The sequence below is a fragment of the Montipora foliosa genome, chromosome 1 (assembly GCF_036669935.1).
Source record: "Montipora foliosa isolate CH-2021 chromosome 1, ASM3666993v2, whole genome shotgun sequence".
Taxonomy (NCBI): Eukaryota; Metazoa; Cnidaria; class Anthozoa; order Scleractinia; family Acroporidae; genus Montipora; species Montipora foliosa.
This window is the reverse complement of record NC_090869.1, coordinates 23,117,704-23,137,303: the sequence shown is the minus strand read 5'-3', so window position 1 is coordinate 23,137,303 and position 19,600 is coordinate 23,117,704. Positions and strand designations below refer to the sequence as shown.

The following is a 19,600-nucleotide window of genomic DNA, read 5'->3' as shown; positions in this document are numbered from 1 at the left end:
TGTTGGAGTACCCAACTAATCCTCCGAGAATTCAACTCTATCATCATGCAAATTAAACCTTTTCTTTTGTTTCCATTAAAAACAAGCGACTTTTGAAACATTTAGCTATAAACACTTGCCAGAAAACGTTTCTTAAAAACATTTGAGAAATTTCGTGAATATGGTTAAAAATACACGGCTAAAAAATACACGACGTTTCGACGTTCTCGGACGTCATTATCAAGTGAAAAAGAGACGGTGTGAATATTTTATAAATACAAGAAAAAAAAAAATTCATTAAGAGAAAAAGGTAACATAAAAATATGCTACAAGCTAAACAAAGACATTAGCACTGATGGAGTCACTCTGAGTATTAAGGCTAGGCCTCGGCAGTTAAATTTCCCGTGGCACTTCTTAAGAACACAAAATTGGTCCTCATTAAGAAGATTTTTGTCACCATGCGCTTGCAAAAGATGTTTACCGATAGCCGAATACTTGTGCTCAACAATGCGTTGATAACTTTATACACTGCGTTTGTCAAGTGGATTCTCTCAATGCGAACATTTACTTTGAGCTTCTTTGGGGAGCAGCTAAGTTCCCTGTTGGTTAACTGGCTGGAACCTAGTGTGGCTGGTTGATAGAAAGGTAGGAGGGTTGATTGGTTGATAGATTAATTGACTGAGTTACTGACTCCAGTGCTCACAATACCTGAAATAAGGATCAAGAGGACCGATTTGCTGATCCACCAAACAGGCGGCAAAATCTGCTATGATCCCAAACATCAGTACTGGCACCAGGAAGTGGTTAACCCTCACCTCCGGGTTTCTGCGAGGTAAGGCTCGCGGATTCAATTTCAGGAACAAATACATCAGGAAAAGTGTGGTGAGCCCTCGCATAATCAATTCTGCCCCTGCCCAGCGGTAGCTATGATGAGCATTGGTACCCAAAGCCCAGTATTCGGCAAGAGCTGCTTTGATCATCAAGCTTGAGAAACCGGTGGCGCCGAAGAAACACACCTTTAAGGAAGGGAAACGAAAGAATCATTTTCACATTCTTTGACACGCCCTTTTGGGGTTCAAATTAAATTAAATTCTTTTTCTTTTAAACAAACTATTGCTGCGAAAGAGATAATTGGCTCCGGTATGAAAGAAAGAGACAACGTGATCCGCGCACTTTTCGGGAGAATTTCAGCAATTGCTTCTTATAAACAACTGAAAAATTCAGGTGGCTTTAATGGCATTCTGACCCATGACCTCTGCGATGAGGGTGCAATGCTCTACCAACTGAGCTTGGAAGCCATTCAGTTGGAAGCAGGTCAATTTGATGGAGTCATTTGTTCCCCTGATGGAATCGAGTCTCCGTTATCTTGTTGTGTTTAGGTTGAATGAAATCTATGTGAAACGTCTAATTGTGATTCCAAACGAAAAAGAAAATTGATTGGGGATGGGAGCCTAGAGATAAATCTCTATTGGTAACGACAGCGCCGACTCCGGATGTTGCAAGATTCGTTCACATGCCTCGATGTTTTAAAAAGACGAATTTCTCTTTCTCAACCTAAACAAGGAGCTTTTAATCAGCAACGATGACAGCGACGCGAAAAAAATAATAAAAGAGGAAGAAATTGAAAACGCGATTATTTGCAATACTGTAACTGTTTTCGCGCCTCGCGTTATTAAAACCAATTGACTGTTCAGTGCAAGGCAAATCTAACCTCGCAATCCTACTCCATCCAGTCAAAAAGAATTGTCTAGTACTCGAACCTCTTTAGGCTTAGCTACATAATTCCCGAAAAATTGTCTAAAATTCTTTCCGGAATTTTCCAAACAGTAGCTCTAAAATTCTTTTAGAAATGCCTGAAATTCTCCAAAAACTCTCTAAAATTCCCGAAAATTCTTATAAATTTCGTTTCTTATAGTGAAAAGTCTGCCATATTTGCTATCAAGCAAAGATCCGGATTCCGAAACTACGGTGAGAAACCGCTGCTTAGATGCACCCCTTTTGTTGAATAACCGCTAATAAGGAACGGATATGAACGGACTGACACCTCAGTCCTGGTAGGTTGGAATACGAAAAAATACGTTTTGTTAACGTTTTTGCGGGTGAAAAGTTTCCAACATGTCAGGTGAAAGTTCAAATTGCTCTAAAATTCTCGAAATTGTCAATTTTTCTCTAACATTCCCGAGAGATTCTAAAATTCTTTTTGTTCTCTAAAATTCCCAAAAGAAATTCCTGAATTATGTAGCTAAGCCTACACCTCTCGTTACGGTAATTCTCGCATCAACATCGCTTTCAAATACTGCATGTAATTTGCATCCTGTACATAGTTTCCTTGATGATGCAGTCATAACTAGTCCGAAACGTCGTATTTTATCGTTCTTTTTTACAATTTCACACCTGAATTAAACAAATCTCTTTAATAAGAGCCTAAACGCTTTTGGCGAAATACTGTCTGTACTGTGACAACTGGACTTGTAAGAAAGCCATTTCAGTAAATGAAAGATTGTGTGCTGTATGCCCAAAGTGCTCGGTGAAAATGGTTTATTAATCACTCTGATATTTTAGGTTAGGTTTGGCACCTGTTTCAACTATAGCTTATGAAAAGTTTTTCAGTCTAAAACACATTCAAATTTGTGGTGATCAACAAAGTGCATGCCCATTTTAAAACAGTCAGCCTTCATAGTTGCGGTGGGTTGCTCTATTTCAATGTGTTAAAAAAAAGTAGAAAATAAACTTGTTTGGTTTGTCGGTGTTCTAAACTATTGCAAATTAAGAATAAACGATAACGACAAATTCTGAAGCCGAGAACGGCTTGATTTTGCCTCGCGATTCTACGGTTGTTCCTATAGTTTTTTCTGTCTCCGTATGCGACGACCAGAAGAATCTGGAATCTAGATGAGGATTGGTTTTCAAATAAAAGGCTTTAAAACTGTTTTATCAAAGTGACAGAATTTATTTCCGGCTCTTACCATTATCTTAACACCCATTGATTCCTTATCTCGTTTGTCATAATCAAAGCTGTTCCTGAGTAACAGTACCACTCCACTGGCAAGTATGGTAAGCGAGCCAAGAAAGGTAGCTACAGCGCGTGTGTAAACTGTAAGGTGGAGCTTGTGAACATAGAAAAGCGCGCAAATGAAGGGGACGAGCAAGCAAGAAAAGCCAACGATAAAGCCAATGTTCCTGTTCAGCCGGTCTACTGACATGAAGGATCTTTCGATTTCGCTTTCTTCTTCGTCGAGCCTGTCTACATTTTCCGTTTCGTGTTGAACCTGAAATGAATGCTCCAGAAACAAAAGTGAGCACAATAGACGATAGTCTATCAATAATGCTTCGTAAAGCTTGAACAAGAAACCAAACCATTGGCCATAAAATTCCTTTGTTCCTTCCATATCAACGCCTGATTCCAGGTTTACCTGCGAATCCACCCAATCAACGAAGTTGTAAAACGCCAGCACCTTGAAATAAAAGCTTGCGTTTTCTTTGAAAGCTTCGCGGACTTTGAAGTCCCTCAGCCAAACGTAAACTGTGACTTGAATAACCTTTTGAACTATGAAAACCGATTCGTTCACTACAAGTAAACGCCATGAAATTCCCTTGATTTTCTTTCGCGACTCATTATCCTGGATCAGAATCAACAACTCGGTCGCACAGAGCGGTAGTGTGATGATTGTGAGAAGGAGCCCCATGGACGGCTGATGCTGACCAAGAGTGTGTTGATCGGTGCTGCTGCGAGGTTTCTCAAAGAACAACACTGCCCCTAGCAAGGCCAGAACCACTCCGACAAGGAACACGGAGATTATCCGATGATAGCACATTACATCAAGATTCCCGTGCCATGTGTTTAATACATTCACTGTGGTGATAATTCCTCCTACGAGAAAGAAAATATAGATGGCAGGCGAGGAGAAGAGCTTCGAAACCGACTTCAAGCAAACACCAAGAACAATAAACACCAAAACAAGAACATAACACAACACCGAGAACGACGCAGTGATGACTTGAGAAGCGAACGCCGTAGTCGAGTTCAAGTCGTGCAACTGGCTCCCACTGTTGGTAGCCTGAAACGCGATGCTCAAAGATTTCGCAGCCATGTTGATTTACCCGAATCCTCTGTGGAAACTCCCTCCAGCCAAAGTTTCGATTCTTCTGATCGCAGTTGCGAAACGAATAATTTAAAAAACAAAATGAAATAGCTTTAATTTAAAGTTTCGTATGCGCAAGCATTTTATAACGCCAGAGGGAATGAATTTGTGGCCTCCTTCAGATCTAGAGCGCGGACCTTAAATACTCCTTATTAAATTTTCTGCCTCGGTTAATGCATTTCTCGTGCTCTGATTGCTTCACTCAGTCTCGGTTATCAGCTCACATATCTTAGTTTGACCTTATATGGTATATAAGATTGCCGGAAAGCGAAATTCTCTCTGAATAAAGCAAAAAAAAAAGTTTTGTGGAATGATTGTATCAATTCCGACGTTTAGAAGTACGCGAAAAGGTAAGAAATGTGTTTGTGATGAGCCTGCCTCTGTCTGACCACAAGGTATTACACAACATTGCATCTTCATCAAGTATTTTCGATTTCTGTGATTGTCTTTGCATCCTGTGTTACCGTAAACTTCCTATTTGGATCTGGAGTCCGTTTCTCGAAACTCCCGAAACTTTTCGGGCTTTTTGCGGGTGTCAAAATTCCCTCTTCATCTCAAGAAACGAGAGGGTTTAAGTCCGCGTCAAACTTAACAGTTATTCTGAATGAAGGGGTAGTTTCTAAAGAAACTGTGGTGCTGCGTCGTTGGAGAAGTAGTATACAAAAATTTGGTTTTATCAACGGAGTTGATAATGTAAATTGGCCACCGTACAGAGATTCTAAAAGCTGACGTTTCGAGCGTTAGCCCTTCGTCAGAGCGAATCGCTCTGACGAAGGGCTAACGTTTATTTAACTTAACAGTTATTCTGCTTCTTGGTACCTTGAAAACATCTTAGAAGATCAGCTTTCCAAAACAAACGAATGGCAGTTTCACAAATGGCTTTTCGGCGGGTCCTTCGAGAAACGGGCCCCTGGTCTGATGGGATGGCCGAGTGATAAAATTGATGTTTTCTGTATTTGCCAGTAACTATATCTTGTATGCCACTTATGAGCAATAAAATAGTCATTTGAACAGCTAATTTAATTTGAGCTTAGATTTTTTTTTTTTGCCTTTTTTAATATTTTCCATTTTACTTTCTGACGGTGTACTCGAGTTCTCACGGTTCATCGAGGTACGAAAAAATATACAACTGAAAGTAATTTAACTCCCAGTAATTTCAGTTTCTTTGACTGCGAAGAAAAATCAATATGAACAAATTCTGCTTTATGAACTTTAGTTCCACTGGTAACTGTACTTTATTATTCTAAGCCCGTGAGCAGGCTTCTTTTTTCAAAAAAACCATTAGAGCACTGAAAAATCTTAGCTCTTATTTCTTAAATTGACAGTGTAAGTCTCTCCCTTGATGGCGTCAGAGTGCGGCGGCCAAAACGAGTCTGCATAATAAGGAAGGTCAAACCCACATGAATCAGGAACCCAAGATGCATAGTCGACCCAAGCTCGTGCAGATAGAGAACACTTGACCGTTGGGCGTCTTTGATCTTCATTCTACAACAGGAAAGAGATGTTTTATATCAAACAATTTCTTCGAAGCAGACCCTTAGAAGGAAAAGAAGAAGAAGAAGGGCAACGGTATCTTTCATTTGTGCCGACTACTGAACCTGCTGTTTCACACCAACAAGTTTGAATTTTGGTCCGCGGATTTTTCCATTTTGAGGTCAGTTTTTTGCGGTTTTTCGGTGTAATGTCCATACGGCTTTGGGACACTGTTTGCTGTTTCTAGTACTGTATGTCCTATGTCCCTCCGCTCCTCAAGCTGGAGTGGATCTCTGTCATCCCCAGTGCTTCCCCTATTATGATCAAGTGACGTTTTGCCAGCAGAAGTTAGAGGTGGAGAGCGAGAGAGAAAGAACAGCGGTATGCGCTCAGTTGTCTAGCATTGCACAAACAGGAGTCGTAGAGTTCAAGCTCATTTTGCCAGTCCCTCCCATTAAAGAAAGCAAGTAAAATGGTATCCACGTTATGAGAAAACTAAGAAAATTCCTAGACCCATTAGAAAGAACGATGACACGCGGATGGATGAATTGAATTGAAAAATTAACTAAGAAAAGCATTGAAATTAAAGATGTCAAATTCCTGAAACCATTAGAGAATATTATGACAAGTGGATGGATGGATAGAAAATGGACGGGTGATTATTTCTTGGTGATGGATTGACAGCACCCCGCGAGCAGAGCCTCCTTTTGTCTTTTTCTTTACTGAGGAGAAGAAAAGGTGGCTCTGCCCGAATCGCGTCAACTCTTTGAAGCCGCTGCAGCCCGAACTTCTGGACTAGTCTATCTTGTTTTCTCTCGTCAAACCGGTTTTTCCAGTGCGAGCGTCCGTTTAGTGACAAAACCGATGGTTATGATTGAGGCCGCTGTACCATGAAAACCAATATGGTGGCGAGATCTGGCATATTAGGCTTGTGTTCGAGACTGCATCCTGGCAACATGCAGCGCATCCTCAATAAAGATCTTACTCCATTCATGCAGAGTCTTTTTCGAGAACGCCAAAATCGAGCAAGCGAAAGAAAGGGTCTCCTAGCAGGGTGGATTGACAGATGTATTGTTTGTTTCTTTGTTTGATTGGTTGGTTGATTAATTGATTGACTGACTGATTGACCCATTGGATGGGTCAAGTTATGCATATAGAGTGTTTTCACGTGACGTCACGGCGGCCATGTTGATGGTCCAAAACAATGGAACGACGGCCATGTTGGAGTACCCAACTAATCCTCCGAGAATTCAACTCTATCATCATGCAAATTAAACCTTTTCTTTTGTTTCCATTAAAAAGAAGCGACTTTTGAAACATTTAGCTATAAACACTTGCCAGAAAACGTTTCTTAAAAACATTTGAGAAATTTCGTGAATATGGTTAAAAATACACGGCTAAAAAATACACGACGTTTCGACGTTCTCGGACGTCATTATCAAGTGAAAAAGAGACGGTGTGAATATTCTATAAATACAAGAAAAAAAAAATTCATTAAGAGAAAAAGGTAACATAAAAATATGCTACAAGCTAAACAAAGACATTAGCACTGATGGAGTCACTCTGAGTATTAAGGCTAGGCCTCGGCAGTTAAATTTCCCGTGGCACTTCTTAAGAACACAAAATTGGTCCTCATTAAGAAGATTTTTGTCACCATGCGCTTCCAAAAGATGTTTACCGATAGCCGAATACTTGTGCTCAACAATGCGTTGATAACTTTATACACTGCGTTTGTCAAGTGGATTCGCTCAATACGAACATTTCCTTTGAGCTTCTTTGGGGAGCAGCTAAGTTCCCTGTTGGTTAACTGGCTGGAACCTAGTGTTGGTTGATAGATTAATTGACTGAGTTACTGACTCCAGTGCTCACAATATCTGAAATAAGGATCAAGAGGACCGATTTGCTGATCCACCAAACAGGCGGCAAAATCTGCTATGATCCCAAACATCAGTACTGGCACCAGGAAGTGGTTAACCCTCACCTCCGGGTTTCTGCGAGGTAAGGCTCGCGGATTCAATTTCAGGAACAAATACATCAGGAAAAGTGTGGTGAGCCCTCGCATAATCAATTGTGCCCCTGCCCAGCGGTAGCTATGATGAGCATTGGTACCCAAAGCCCAGTATTCGGCAAGAGCTGCTTTGATCATCAAGCTTGAGAAACCGGTGGCGCCGAAGAAACACACCTTTAAGGAAGGGAAACGAAAGAATCATTTTCACATTCTTTGACACGCCCTTTTGGGGTTCAAATTAAATTAAATTCTTTTTCTTTTAAACAAACTATTGCTGCGAAAGAGATAATTGGCTCCGATATGAAAGAAAGAGACAACGTGATCCGCGCACTTTTCGGGAGAATTTCAGCAATTGCTTCTTATAAACAACTGAAAAATTCAGGTGGCTTTAATGGCATTCTGACCCATGACCTCTGCGATGAGGGTGCAATGCTCTACCAACTGAGCTTGGAAGCCATTCAGTTGGAAGCAGGTCAATTTGATGGAGTCATTTGTTCCCCTGATGGAATCGAGTCTCCGTTATCTTGTTGTGTTTAGGTTGAATGAAATCTATGTGAACCGTCTAATTGTGATTCCAAACGAAAAAGAAATATGATTGGGGATGGGAGCCTAGAGATAAATCTCTATTGGTAACGACAGCGCCAACTCCGGATGTTGCAAGATTCGTTCACATGCCTCGATGTTTTAAAAAGACGAATTTCCCTTTCTCAACCTAAACAAGGAGCTTTTAATCAGCAACAATGACAGCGACGCGAAAAAAATAATAAAAGAGGAAGAAATTGAAAACGCGATTATTTGCAATACTGTAACTGTTTCGCGCCTCGCGTTATTAAAACCAATTGACTGTTCAGTGCAAGGCAAATCTAACCTCGCAATCCTACTCCATCCAGTCAAAAAGAATTGTCTAGTACTCGAACCTCTTTAGGCTTAGCTACATAATTCCCGAAAAATTGTCTAAAATTCTTTCCGGAATTTTCCAAACAGTAGCTCTAAAATTCTTTTAGAAATGCCTGAAATTCTCCAAAAACTCTCTAAAATTCCCGAAAATTCTTATAAATTTCGTTTCTTATAGTGCAAAGTCTGCCATATTTGCTATCAAGCAAAGATCCGGATTCCGAAACTACGGTGAGAAACCGCTGCTTAGATGCACCCCTTTTGTTGAATAACCGCTAATAAGGAACGGATATGAACGGACTGACACCTCAGTCCTGGTAGCTTGGAATACGAAAAAATACGTTTTGTCAAAGTTTTTGCGGGTGAAAAGTTTCCAACATGTCAGGTGAAAGTTCAAATTGCTCTAAAATTCTCGAAATTGTCAATTTTTCTCTAACATTCCCGAGAGATTCTAAAATTCTTTTTGTTCTCTAAAATTCCCAAAAGAAATTCCTGAATTATGTAGCTAAGCCTACACCTCTCGTTACGGTAATTCTCGCATCAACATCGCTTTCAAATACTGCATGTAATTTGCATCCTGTACATAGTTTCCTAGATGATGCAGTCATAACTAGTCCGAAACGTCGTATTTTATCGTTCTTTTTTACAATTTCACACCTGAATTAAACAAATCTCTTTAAATAAGAGCCTAAACGCTTTTGGCGAAATACTGTCTGTACTGTGACAACTGGACTTGTAAGAAAGCCATTTCAGTAAATGAAAGATTGTGTGCTGTATGCCCAAAGTGCTCGGTGAAAATGGTTTATTAATCACTCTGATATTTTAGGTTAGGTTTGGCACCTGTTTCAACTATAGCTTATGAACAGTTTTTCAGTCTAAAACACATTCAAATTTGTGGTGATCAACAAAGTGCATGCCCATTTTAAAACAGTCAGCCTTCATAGTTGCGGTGGGTTGCTCTATTTCAATGTGTTAAAAAAAAGAGTAGAAAATAAACTTGTTTGGTTTGTCGGTGTTCTAAACTATTGCAAATTAAGAATAAACGATAACGGCAAATTCTAAAGCCGAGAACGGCTTGATTTTGCCTCGCGATTCTACGGTTGTTCCTATAGTTTTTTCTGTCTCCGTATGCGAGGACCATAAGAATGTGGAATCTTGATGAGGATTGGTTCTCAAATTAAAGGCTTCAAAACTGTTTTATCAAAGTGACAGAATTTATTTCCGGCTCTTACCATTATCTTAACACCCATTGATTCCTTATCTCGTTTGTCATAATCAAAGCTGTTCCTGAGTAACAGTACCACTCCACTGGCAAGTATGGTAAGCGAGCCAAGAAAGGTAGCTACTGCGCGTGTGTAAACTGTAAGGTGGAGCTTGTGAACATAGAAAAGCGCGCAAATGAAGGGGACGAGCAAGCAAGAAAAGCCAACGATAAAGCCAATGTTCCTGTTCAGCCGGTCTACTGACATGAAGGATCTTTCGATTTCGCTTTCTTCTTCGTCGAGCCTGTCTACATTTTCCGTTTCGTGTTGAACCTGAAATGAATGCTCCAGAAACAAAAGTGAGCACAATAGACGATAGTCTATCAATAATGCTTCGTAAAGCTTGAACAAGAAACCAAACCATTGGCCATAAAATTCCTTTGTTCCTTCCATATCAACGCCTGATTCCAGGTTTACCTGCGAGTCCACCCAATCAACGAAGTTGTAAAACGCCAGCACCTTGAAATAAAAGCTTGCGTTTTCTTTGAAAGCTTCGCGGACTTTGAAGTCCCTCAGCCAAACGTAAACTGTGACTTGAATAACCTTTTGAACTATGAAAACCGATTCGTTCACTACAAGTAAACGCCATGAAATTCCCTTGATTTTCTTTCGCGACTCATTATCCTGGATCAGAATCAACAACTCGGTCGCACAGAGCGGTAGTGTGATGATTGTGAGAAGGAGCCCCATGGACGGCTGATGCTGACCAAGAGTGTGTTGATCGGTGCTGCTGCGAGGTTTCTCAAAGAACAACACTGCCCCTAGCAAGGCCAGAACCACTCCGACAAGGAACACGGAGATTATCCGATGATAGCACATTACATCAAGATTCCCGTGCCATGTGTTTAATACATTCACTGTGGTGATAATTCCTCCTACGAGAAAGAAAATATAGATGGCAGGCGAGGAGAAGAGCTTCGAAACCGACTTCAAGCAAACACCAAGAACAATAAACACCAAAACAAGAACATAACACAACACCGAGAACGACGCAGTGATGACTTGAGAAGCGAACGCCGTGGTGGAGTTCAAGTCGTGCAACTGGCTCCCACTGTTGGTAGCCTGAAACGCGATGCTCAAAGATTTTGCAGCCATGTTGATTTACCCGAATCCTCTGTGGAAACTCCCTCCAGCCAAAGTTTCGATTCTTCTGATCTCAGTTGCGAAACGAATAATTTAAAAACCAAAATGAAATAGCTTTAATTTAAAGTTTCGTATGCGCAAGCATTTTATAACGCCAGAGGGAATGAATTTGTGGCCTCCTTCAGATTTAGAGCACGGACCTTAAATACTCCTTATTAAATTTTCAGCCTCGGTTAATGCATTTCTCGTGCTCTGATTGCTTCACTCAGTCTCGGTTATCAGCTCACATATCTTAGTTTGACCTTATATGGTAAATGATTGCGCTAAGCGTTAACGTTCTTTTTGCCGGAAAGCGAAATTCTCTCTGAATAAAGCAAAAAAAAAAGTTTTGTGGAATGATTGTATCAATTCCGACGTTTAGAAGTACGCGAAAAGGTAAGAAATGTGTTTGTGATGAGCCTGCCTCTGTCTGACCACAAGGTATTACACAACATCGCATCTTCATCAAGTATTTTCGTAATTTCTGTAATTGTCTTTGCATCCTGTGTTACCGTAAACTTCCTATTTGGATCTGGAGTCCGTTTCTCGAAACTCCCGAAACTTTTCGGGCCTTTTGCGGGTGTCAGAATTCCCTCTTCATCTCAAGAAACGAGAGGGTTTAAGTCCGCGTCAAACTTAACAGTTATTCTGAATGAAGGGGTAGTTTCTAAAGAAACTGTGGTGCTGCGTCGTTGGAGAAGTAGTATACAAAAATTTGGTTTTATCAACGGAGTTGATAATGTAAATTGGCCACCGTACAGAGATTCTAAAAGCTGACGTTTCGAGCGTTAGCCCTTCGTCAGAGCGAATCGCTCTGACGAAGGGCTAACGTTTATTTAACTTAACAGTTATTCTGCTTCTTGGTACCTTGAAAACATCTTGGAAGATCAGCTTTCCAAAACAAACGAATGGCAGTTTCACAAATGGCTTTTCGGCGGGTCCTTCGAGAAACGGGCCCCTGGTCTGATGGGATGGCCGGGTGATAAAATCGATGTTTTCTGTATTTGCCAGTAACTGGTATCTTGTATGCCACTTATGAGCAATAAAATAGTCATTTGAACAGCTAATTTAATTTGAGCTTAGATTTTTTTTTTTTTGCCTTTTTAATATTTTCCATTTTACTTTCTGACGGTGTACTCGAGTCCTCACGGTTCATCGAGGTACGAAAAAATATACAACTGAAAGTAATTTAACTCCCGGTAATTTCAGTTTCTTTGACTGCGAAGAAAAATCAATATGAACAAATTCTGCTTTATGAACTTTAATTCCACTGGTAACTGTACTTTATTATTCTAAGCCCGTGAGCAGGCTTCTTTTTTCAAAAAAACCATTAGAGCACGGAAAAATCTTAGCTCTTATTTCTTAAATTGACAGTGTAAGTCTCTCCCGGGAAGGCGTCAGAGTGCGGCGGCCAAAACGAGTCTGCATAATAAGGAAGGTCAAACCCACATGAATCAGGAATCCAAGATGCATAGTCGAGCCAAGATCGTGCAGATAGAGAAGACTTGACCGTTGTGCGCCTTTGATCTTCTTTCTACAACAGGAAAGAGAGGTTTTATATCAAACAATTTCTTTGAAGCGGACCCTTAGAAAGAGAAGAAGAAGAAGAAGAATTGAGCAGCTGACTGAGTTAAAACTCTCTTCAAAGATAACCAATCTATGATGTGAATTAAGAGCCACCTTGAATATTTCAGTTGTGAATATTTCAGCTTTGAATCTGTGGCTGAGAAATTTTTAAACTTTGTTAAGATTTTCAATTTTATCCTGCAAATTACTTCGCAGGAAAAATAATGGGATTAAAAATGTTTGGTGTGTAGCCAGGCATGTTAAAAATAATAAAAAAGTTGACACTGGCTAAAATATTGTGTTGGACGTTTCGGCAACTGCTGTTGCCTTCCTCAGCAGGTATGAAAAATGCAAAAATCTAACGGCGTCCTGATGGTACACGATGCGTATAAATATTAAATCGCACCTCAACGAATATTTCAGATCATCGGCATGGCGACAAAGACTTATTCTTGAGGCTTGGCATTCCTTGCGAGACACGAACGTTATAAACGAACATATAGCACTTCCAAACGTTTACAATAACATGAAGAATTTGTAGTAATATTTTAGAGTGCTCTGGAGACCTTTGTTTTTATTGTCTATTTTATTTTGAAATATTCGTTGAGGTGCGCCGTTAGATTTTTGCATTTTTATCCATCCCTGCTGAGGAAGGCAACAGCAGTTGCCGAAAAGTCCAACACAATATTTTAGCCAGTGTCAACTTTTTTATTATTTTTAAAAATAATGGGAGTTACCAAATTCATTTTTGAGGTTTTTCAGTGTAATGTCCATACGGTTTTGGGAAACTGTTTGCTGTTTCTAGTACTGTCTGTCCCTACACCCCTTAAGCTGAAGCGGATTTCTGTCATCCCCAGCCCTTCCCTTATAATGATCAAGTGCTCGGGATACGTTTTGCCAGCAGAACTTAGAGGTGGAGAGAGAGAGAGAGAGAGAGCAAGAACGGCGGTATGCGCTCAGTTCTCTAGGATTGATGAAACAGGAGTTGAGAGTTCAAGCTCATTTTGTTCCCTCCCATTAAAGAAAGCAAGTAAAATGGTATCCACGTTATGAGAAAATTGAGAAAATTCCTAGAACCATTAGAAAGAACGATGACACGTGGATGGATGGATGAATTGAATTGAATTGAAAAATTAAATTAAGAAAAGCATTGAAATTAAAGATGTCAAAATCCTGAAACCATTAGAAAATATTATGACAAGTGGATGGATGGATAGAAAACGGACCGGTGATTATTTCTTGGTCATGGATTGACAGATGTATTGTTTGTTTCTTTGTTTGATTGGTTGGTTGATTAATTGATTGACTGACTGATTGACCCATTGGATGGGTCAAGTTATGCATATAGAGTGTTTTCACGTGACGTCACGGCGGCCATGTTGATGGTCCAAAACAATGAAAGGGCGGCCATGTTGGAGTACCTAACTAATCCTCCGGGAATTGAGCTCTATTATAATGCAAATTAAACCTTTTCTTTTGTTTCCATTAAAAAGAAGCGACTTTTTGAAACATTTAACTATAAAAACTTGCGAGAAAACGTTTCTTAAAAACATTTAAGAAATTTCGTAAAAATGGTTAAAAATACACATTATCAAGTGAAAAAGAGACAGTTTGAATATTCCATAAATACAAGAAAAAAAAAACAGTTCATTAAGAGAAAAAGGTGACATAAAAAATTCACAAGCTAAACAAAGAGTTTAGCACAGATGGAGTCACTCTTGAGTGTTAAGGCTAGTCAAATTTTCCGTGGCACTTCTTAAGAACACAAAATTGGTCCTCATTAAGAAGATTTTTGTCACCGTGCTCTTCCAAAAGGTGTTACCGATAGCCGAATACTTGTGCTCAACAATGCGTAGATAACTCTATGGGATTCTCTCAATACGAACATATCCTTTGAGCTTCTTTGGGGAGCAGCTAAGTTCCCTTTTGGTGAACTGGCTGGCGCCTAGTTTGGCTGGGTTGATAGAAAGGTAGGAGGGTTGATTGGTTGATAGATTAATTGACTGAGTTACTGACTCCAGTGCTCACAATACCTGAAATAAGGATCAAGAGGACCGATTTGCTGATCCACCAAACAGGCGGCAAACTCTGCTATGATCCCAAACATTATTACTGGCACCAGGAAGTGGTTAACCGTCACCTCCGGGTTTCTGCGAGGTAAGGCTCGCGGATTCAATTTCAGGAACAAATACATCAGGAAAAGTGTGGTGAGCCCTCGCATAATCCATTCTGCCCCTGCCCAGCGGTAGCTATGATGAGCATTCGTACCGAAAGCCCAGTATTCGGCAAGAGCTGCTTTGATCATCAAGCTTGAGAAACCGGTGGCGCCAAAGAAACACACCTTTAAGAAAGGAAACGAAAGAGTCATTTTCACACTCTTTGACACGCCCTTTTTGCCTGGAGCAGTAAATCTCTATTGATAACGACAGCGCCGACTCCGATGTTGCTAGATTCGTTCACATGCCTCGATGTTTTAAAAAGACGAATGTGTCTCTCTCAACCTAAACAAGGAGCTTTTTTAAAAGCTTATTTAAAATTAAAATTAATTAAAACTAGCAACGATGACAGCGACGCGAAAAAAATAATAAAAGAGGAAAAAAACGATACTTTGCAATACTGTAACTTTTTCGCGCCTCGCGTTATTAAAACAAAGTGACTGTTCAGTGCAATCGTACTCCATCTAGGCAAAAAAAATCGTCTAGTACTCGCACCTCTTGTTACGGTAATTCTCACATCAACATCACTTTCAAATACTGCATGTAATTTGCATCCTGTACATAGTTTCCGTGATGATGGAGTCATAACTAGTCCGAAACGTCGCATTTTATCGTTCTTTTTTACAATTTCACATCTGAATTAAACAAATTTCTTTTAAGGACGTTCGCGCTAATTGTTTGTGCGCAACGTTACTGCGCAGGTAACGCGACTGCAATATGTCACGCATTACTTCGAGCAGTAGTGAAGTTGAGGTTTTAAAACCTTTGCAAAAACCGTGGACGATAAGTCTTGCACAGCGTTGGATCAGAGAAGATCGTGATCAGTCAAAATTGATTTAAAATATTTGTGAAAGTCAAGTAGACTACTGCACGACTGATATTCGCGAGGTTTTATCAGTCGTGCACTAGTCTACTTGACTTTCATAGAAGTTTTTCAAGCATCAATCAAAATAACATGACGACAAAAACGCCGGGGAAAAAATTCCAGGCTGGCAAAAGAATGGCACATTTATTTCCGAATCATCATGAAACTTCAAAGAGAAGTGAGCGGGAGGATGGAAAAGCTCTGGAAAAGGTAGCTGATCGAGTAGACTAGTGGCTGAAAGTTTGGAAAACTCGAGGACGAACCGTTGCGTAAATTTAATGGGGCTGTTTCTTTTTAATGTTTTTATTACCCTACGAACTTAAGTTCAAAGTGAATGCATGTTTTTAAAGTTCTTTTCCTTTACTTTCGTGAAAATTGAGGAGTATTTTCGTCCTCGTCCGCTTGAATAGTGCGGACCTGCGTGGAAACAACCAGCGATTGAATTTCACAAAAAACACACTCCAGAGGATGAGCATGACGGCAATGGAGAGATATTATACAAAACACCAACCAAATGAAGATGACCCCTGCTTAAAACGTCGTTGCTATGCTCGAGAAAGGTGTTTTTTTTTCGGTTAAAAACCTTTCATCTCTTCAACGATCGATCCTCTCTTGGGTTCCAGTCCTTGCCCGACAGGTCACGCAAAAGCGTGACAAACGAACTTTTCCAAGAGCTTTGCAAAATCACATCGATTTTACTCGTTCAGATCATCGGTGACCCCTATTTTTTTAATCATGAATCACTTACTTTACTTACTATCTACAAAATATGATGAAATGAAAAAATTCTCACCGTAAGAAGTTATCTTTTTTTAACATTTTCTTTCCTCGTGCCATCGAATTCTGGTAGTGGTTGCAACGGATAGAGCTTACGAAAACGCTCGTCGAGGATGAACTCTACTGTTTACCACATCCCTAGCGGCATACAATTATCTAAAAATCTCACTCCTAAAAACCTATGCACGGAAACTTTCACTCCAACAGTTTATTTTTATGATTTTCGATGGATGAGAAGATGAGCCTACATCTCGCTATTATGACCGATTTCTCGATATTAAGGCATTTTTCCACTGCCATTTTCTCCGAAACAAAGTCGGTGACCCCCATTTTTTTTTTCATTTTTGGAGTAAGTACTTTATGACCTAACTCTAGGCGAGAAATGAAGAAAATCTCACCGTAGGAAGATTTTGGCGCGAACGTCCTTAATAAGAGCCTAAACACTGTTGGCGAAATACTGTCTGTACTGTGACAACGAGACTTGTGAGAAAGCCATTTCAGTAAATGAAAGATTATGTGCTGTGTGCCCAAAGTGCTCGGAAGCCGGTGAAAACGGTTTATTAATCACTACGATGTTTTAGTTTAGGTTTGGCACCTGTTTCAACAATAGCTTATGAACAGTTTTTCAGTCTAAAACACATTCAAATTTGTGGTGATCAACAAAGTGCATGCCCATTTTAAAACAGTCAGCCCTAATAATTGCGGTGGGATGCTCTATTTCAATATGTTAAAAATAAAATAGAAAATCAACTTGTCTGGTTAGTCGGTGTTCTAAACTATTGCAAATTAAGAATAAACGATAATGGCAAATTCAGAAGCCGAGAACGGCTTGATTTTGCCTCGCGATTCTACGGTCGTTCCTATAGTTTTTCTTTTTCCGTATGCGAGGACCAGAAGAATCTGGAATCCAGATGAGGATTGGTTTTCAAATAAAAGGCTTTAAAACTGTTTTATCAAAGTGACAGAATTTATTTCCAGCTCTTACCATTATCTTAACACCCACTGATTCCTTATCTCGTTTGTCATAATCAAAGCTGTTCCTGAGTAACAGTACCACTCCACTGGCAAGTATGGTAAGCGAGCCAAGAAAGGTAGCTACTGCGCGTGTGTAAACTGTAAGGTGGAGCTTGTGAACATAGAAAAGCGCGCAAATGAAGGGGACGAGCAAGCAAAAAAAGCCAACGATAAAGCCAATTGTCCTGTTCTGCCGGTCTACTGACATGAAGGTTCTTTCGATTTCGCTTTCTTCTTCGTCGAGCCCGTCTACATTTTCCGTTTCGTGTTGAACCTGAAATGAATGCTCCAGAAACAAAAGTGAGCACAATAGACGATAGTCTATCAATAATGCTTCGTAAAGCTTGAACAAGAAACCAAACCATTGGCCATAAAATTCCTTTGCTCGTTTTATATCAAGGTCTGATTCCAGGTTTACCTGCGAGTCCACCCAATCAACGAAATTGTAAAACGCCAGCACCTTGAAATAAAAGCTTGCGTTTTTTTTGAAAGCTTCGCGGACTTTGAAGTCCCTCAGCCAAACGTAAACTGTGACTTGAATAACCTTTTGAACTATGAAAACCGATTCGTTCACTACAAGTAAACGCCATGAAATTCCCTTGATTTTCTTTCGCGACTCTTTTTCCTGGATCAGAATCAACAACTCGGTCGCACAGAGCGGTAGAGTGATGATTGTGAGAAGGAGCCCCATAGATGGTTGATGCTGACCAAGAGTGTGTTGATCCGTGCTGCTGCGAGGTTTCTCAAAGAACAACACTGCCCCTAGCAAGACAAGAACCACTCCGACAAGAAACCCGGAGATTATTTGATGGTAGCACATTACATCAAGATTCCCGTGCCATGTATTTAATACATTCACTGTGGTGATAAGTGCACCGATGAGAAAGAAAATGTAGATGGCAGGCGAGGAGAAGAGCTTCGAAACCGACTTGAAGCAAACACCAAGAACAATGAACACCAAAACAAGAACATAACACAACATCGAGAACGACGCAGTGATGACTTGAGAAGCGAACGCCGTAGTCGAGTTCAAGTCGTGCAACTGGCTCCCATTGTTGGGAGCCTGAAACGCGATGCTCAAAGATTTCGCAGCCATGTTGATTTACCCGAATCCTCAGTGGAAACTCCTTCTAGCCAAAGTTTCGATTCTTCTGATTTCAGTTTTAAAAAACAAATTGAAAGAGCGAAACTTTAATTTAAAGTTTCGTATGCGCAAGCATTTCATAACGCCAGAGGGAATGAGTTTGTGGCCTCCTTCAGGTCTTAAATTTTCAACCTTGGTTGATGCATTTCTCGTGCTCTGATTGGTTCACTCAATCGCGGTTAAAAGCTCACATATCTTAGTTTGACCTTATATGGTAAATGATTGCGCTAAGCATTAACTATTTTTTGACGGAAAGCGAAATTTCTCTCTGAATAAAGCAAAAAAAAAGGTTTTGTGGAATGACTGCATCAATTCCAACGTTTAGAAGTATGCGAAAAGGTAAGAAATGTGTTTGTGATGAGCCTGCGTCTGTCTGACCACAAGCTATTACACAACATCGCATCTTCATCAAGTATTTGATTTGTGGGACTGGGTCGGCCATGGAGGAGTGAAGACGTGTTTCACTCTGCTCCCGTGAATTTGACGCTCATAAGTTAGCTCTCTTTCTGTTTTTTATGGCCGAGAAGAGTACGACAACTCTTAAACGAACAAGAATAAGCACGAGTTCTAGCTCAGACAGTGAAACGCGTTCACCAGACGGTAAAAGGATTTACATATCAAGTTTTAACACGACGCTCACAAAGAACGACACAAGTGGCGGTTCGCTTGACGATAGCGGGGATCAAGTTCTGAAAGCCTTGACGATGTCTAATAAGATTGGGCAACAGCTTCAGCAAATCCTGGACAGACTAGAAAGAATGGAAACCAAATTGCAAACGATGGAAGGACTACGGGTGCTGTAGTCGGTAAAATTCACACTCATCACAATAGGGCTACAAACGCACGATTTGCGAACATAGGGCTACAAACGCATTTGCGATCAAAGGGCTACAAAACCACGATTTGCATAGGGCTTCAAAAGCAATTTGCAAACAGCGGTTAAAACGCACAAAGATAATCCAATCGAGCCCCAAAAGGGGCATAATTGCACTTTTTAAAAAACCTAAAATAATATCTCATATAATAGTATAATGAGTTGTAAAGAAATACATGAAGAGTTAATCAATATGGAAGAAGTAATTTGTCCATTTTGCAATAAAGAAATAGGTAAACATACGAAAAAAACAGATCAATGTTG

General features: G+C 40.1%; 3 protein-coding genes across 3 annotated transcripts in view; all 3 read right to left on the bottom strand.

Moving 5' to 3' along the window:
- Window positions 1-4,257, bottom strand: part of LOC137993693 (uncharacterized) — a 6,863-nt gene extending 2,606 nt beyond the window's left edge. Inside the window, exons 1-2 of the mRNA XM_068839671.1 lie at window positions 2,946-4,257; window positions 688-995 (exon numbers count right to left, since the gene is read on the bottom strand). Of these exons, the coding sequence (XP_068695772.1) occupies window positions 688-995; window positions 2,946-4,070 (1,433 nt within the window). The 5' untranslated portion in view covers window positions 4,071-4,257. The remainder of the gene's footprint in view (window positions 1-687; window positions 996-2,945) is intronic.
- Window positions 4,258-6,615: 2,358 nt separating this feature from the next.
- On the bottom strand, window positions 6,616-10,870 carry LOC137993703 (uncharacterized). The gene is made up of 2 exons (XM_068839682.1): window positions 9,729-10,870; window positions 6,616-7,776 (listed from the first exon to the last, which is right to left on the bottom strand). The coding sequence occupies exons 1-2, from the start codon at window positions 10,851-10,853 to the stop codon at window positions 7,444-7,446; spliced, it is 1,458 nt and encodes a 485-aa protein (XP_068695783.1). The 5' UTR covers window positions 10,854-10,870; the 3' UTR covers window positions 6,616-7,443.
- Window positions 10,871-12,242: 1,372 nt separating this feature from the next.
- LOC138011386 (uncharacterized) lies at window positions 12,243-18,786 on the bottom strand. The gene is made up of 3 exons (XM_068858366.1): window positions 17,290-18,786; window positions 14,480-14,787; window positions 12,243-12,414 (listed from the first exon to the last, which is right to left on the bottom strand). The coding sequence occupies exons 1-3, from the start codon at window positions 18,412-18,414 to the stop codon at window positions 12,243-12,245; spliced, it is 1,605 nt and encodes a 534-aa protein (XP_068714467.1). The 5' UTR covers window positions 18,415-18,786.
- Window positions 18,787-19,600: the final 814 nt, after the last annotated feature.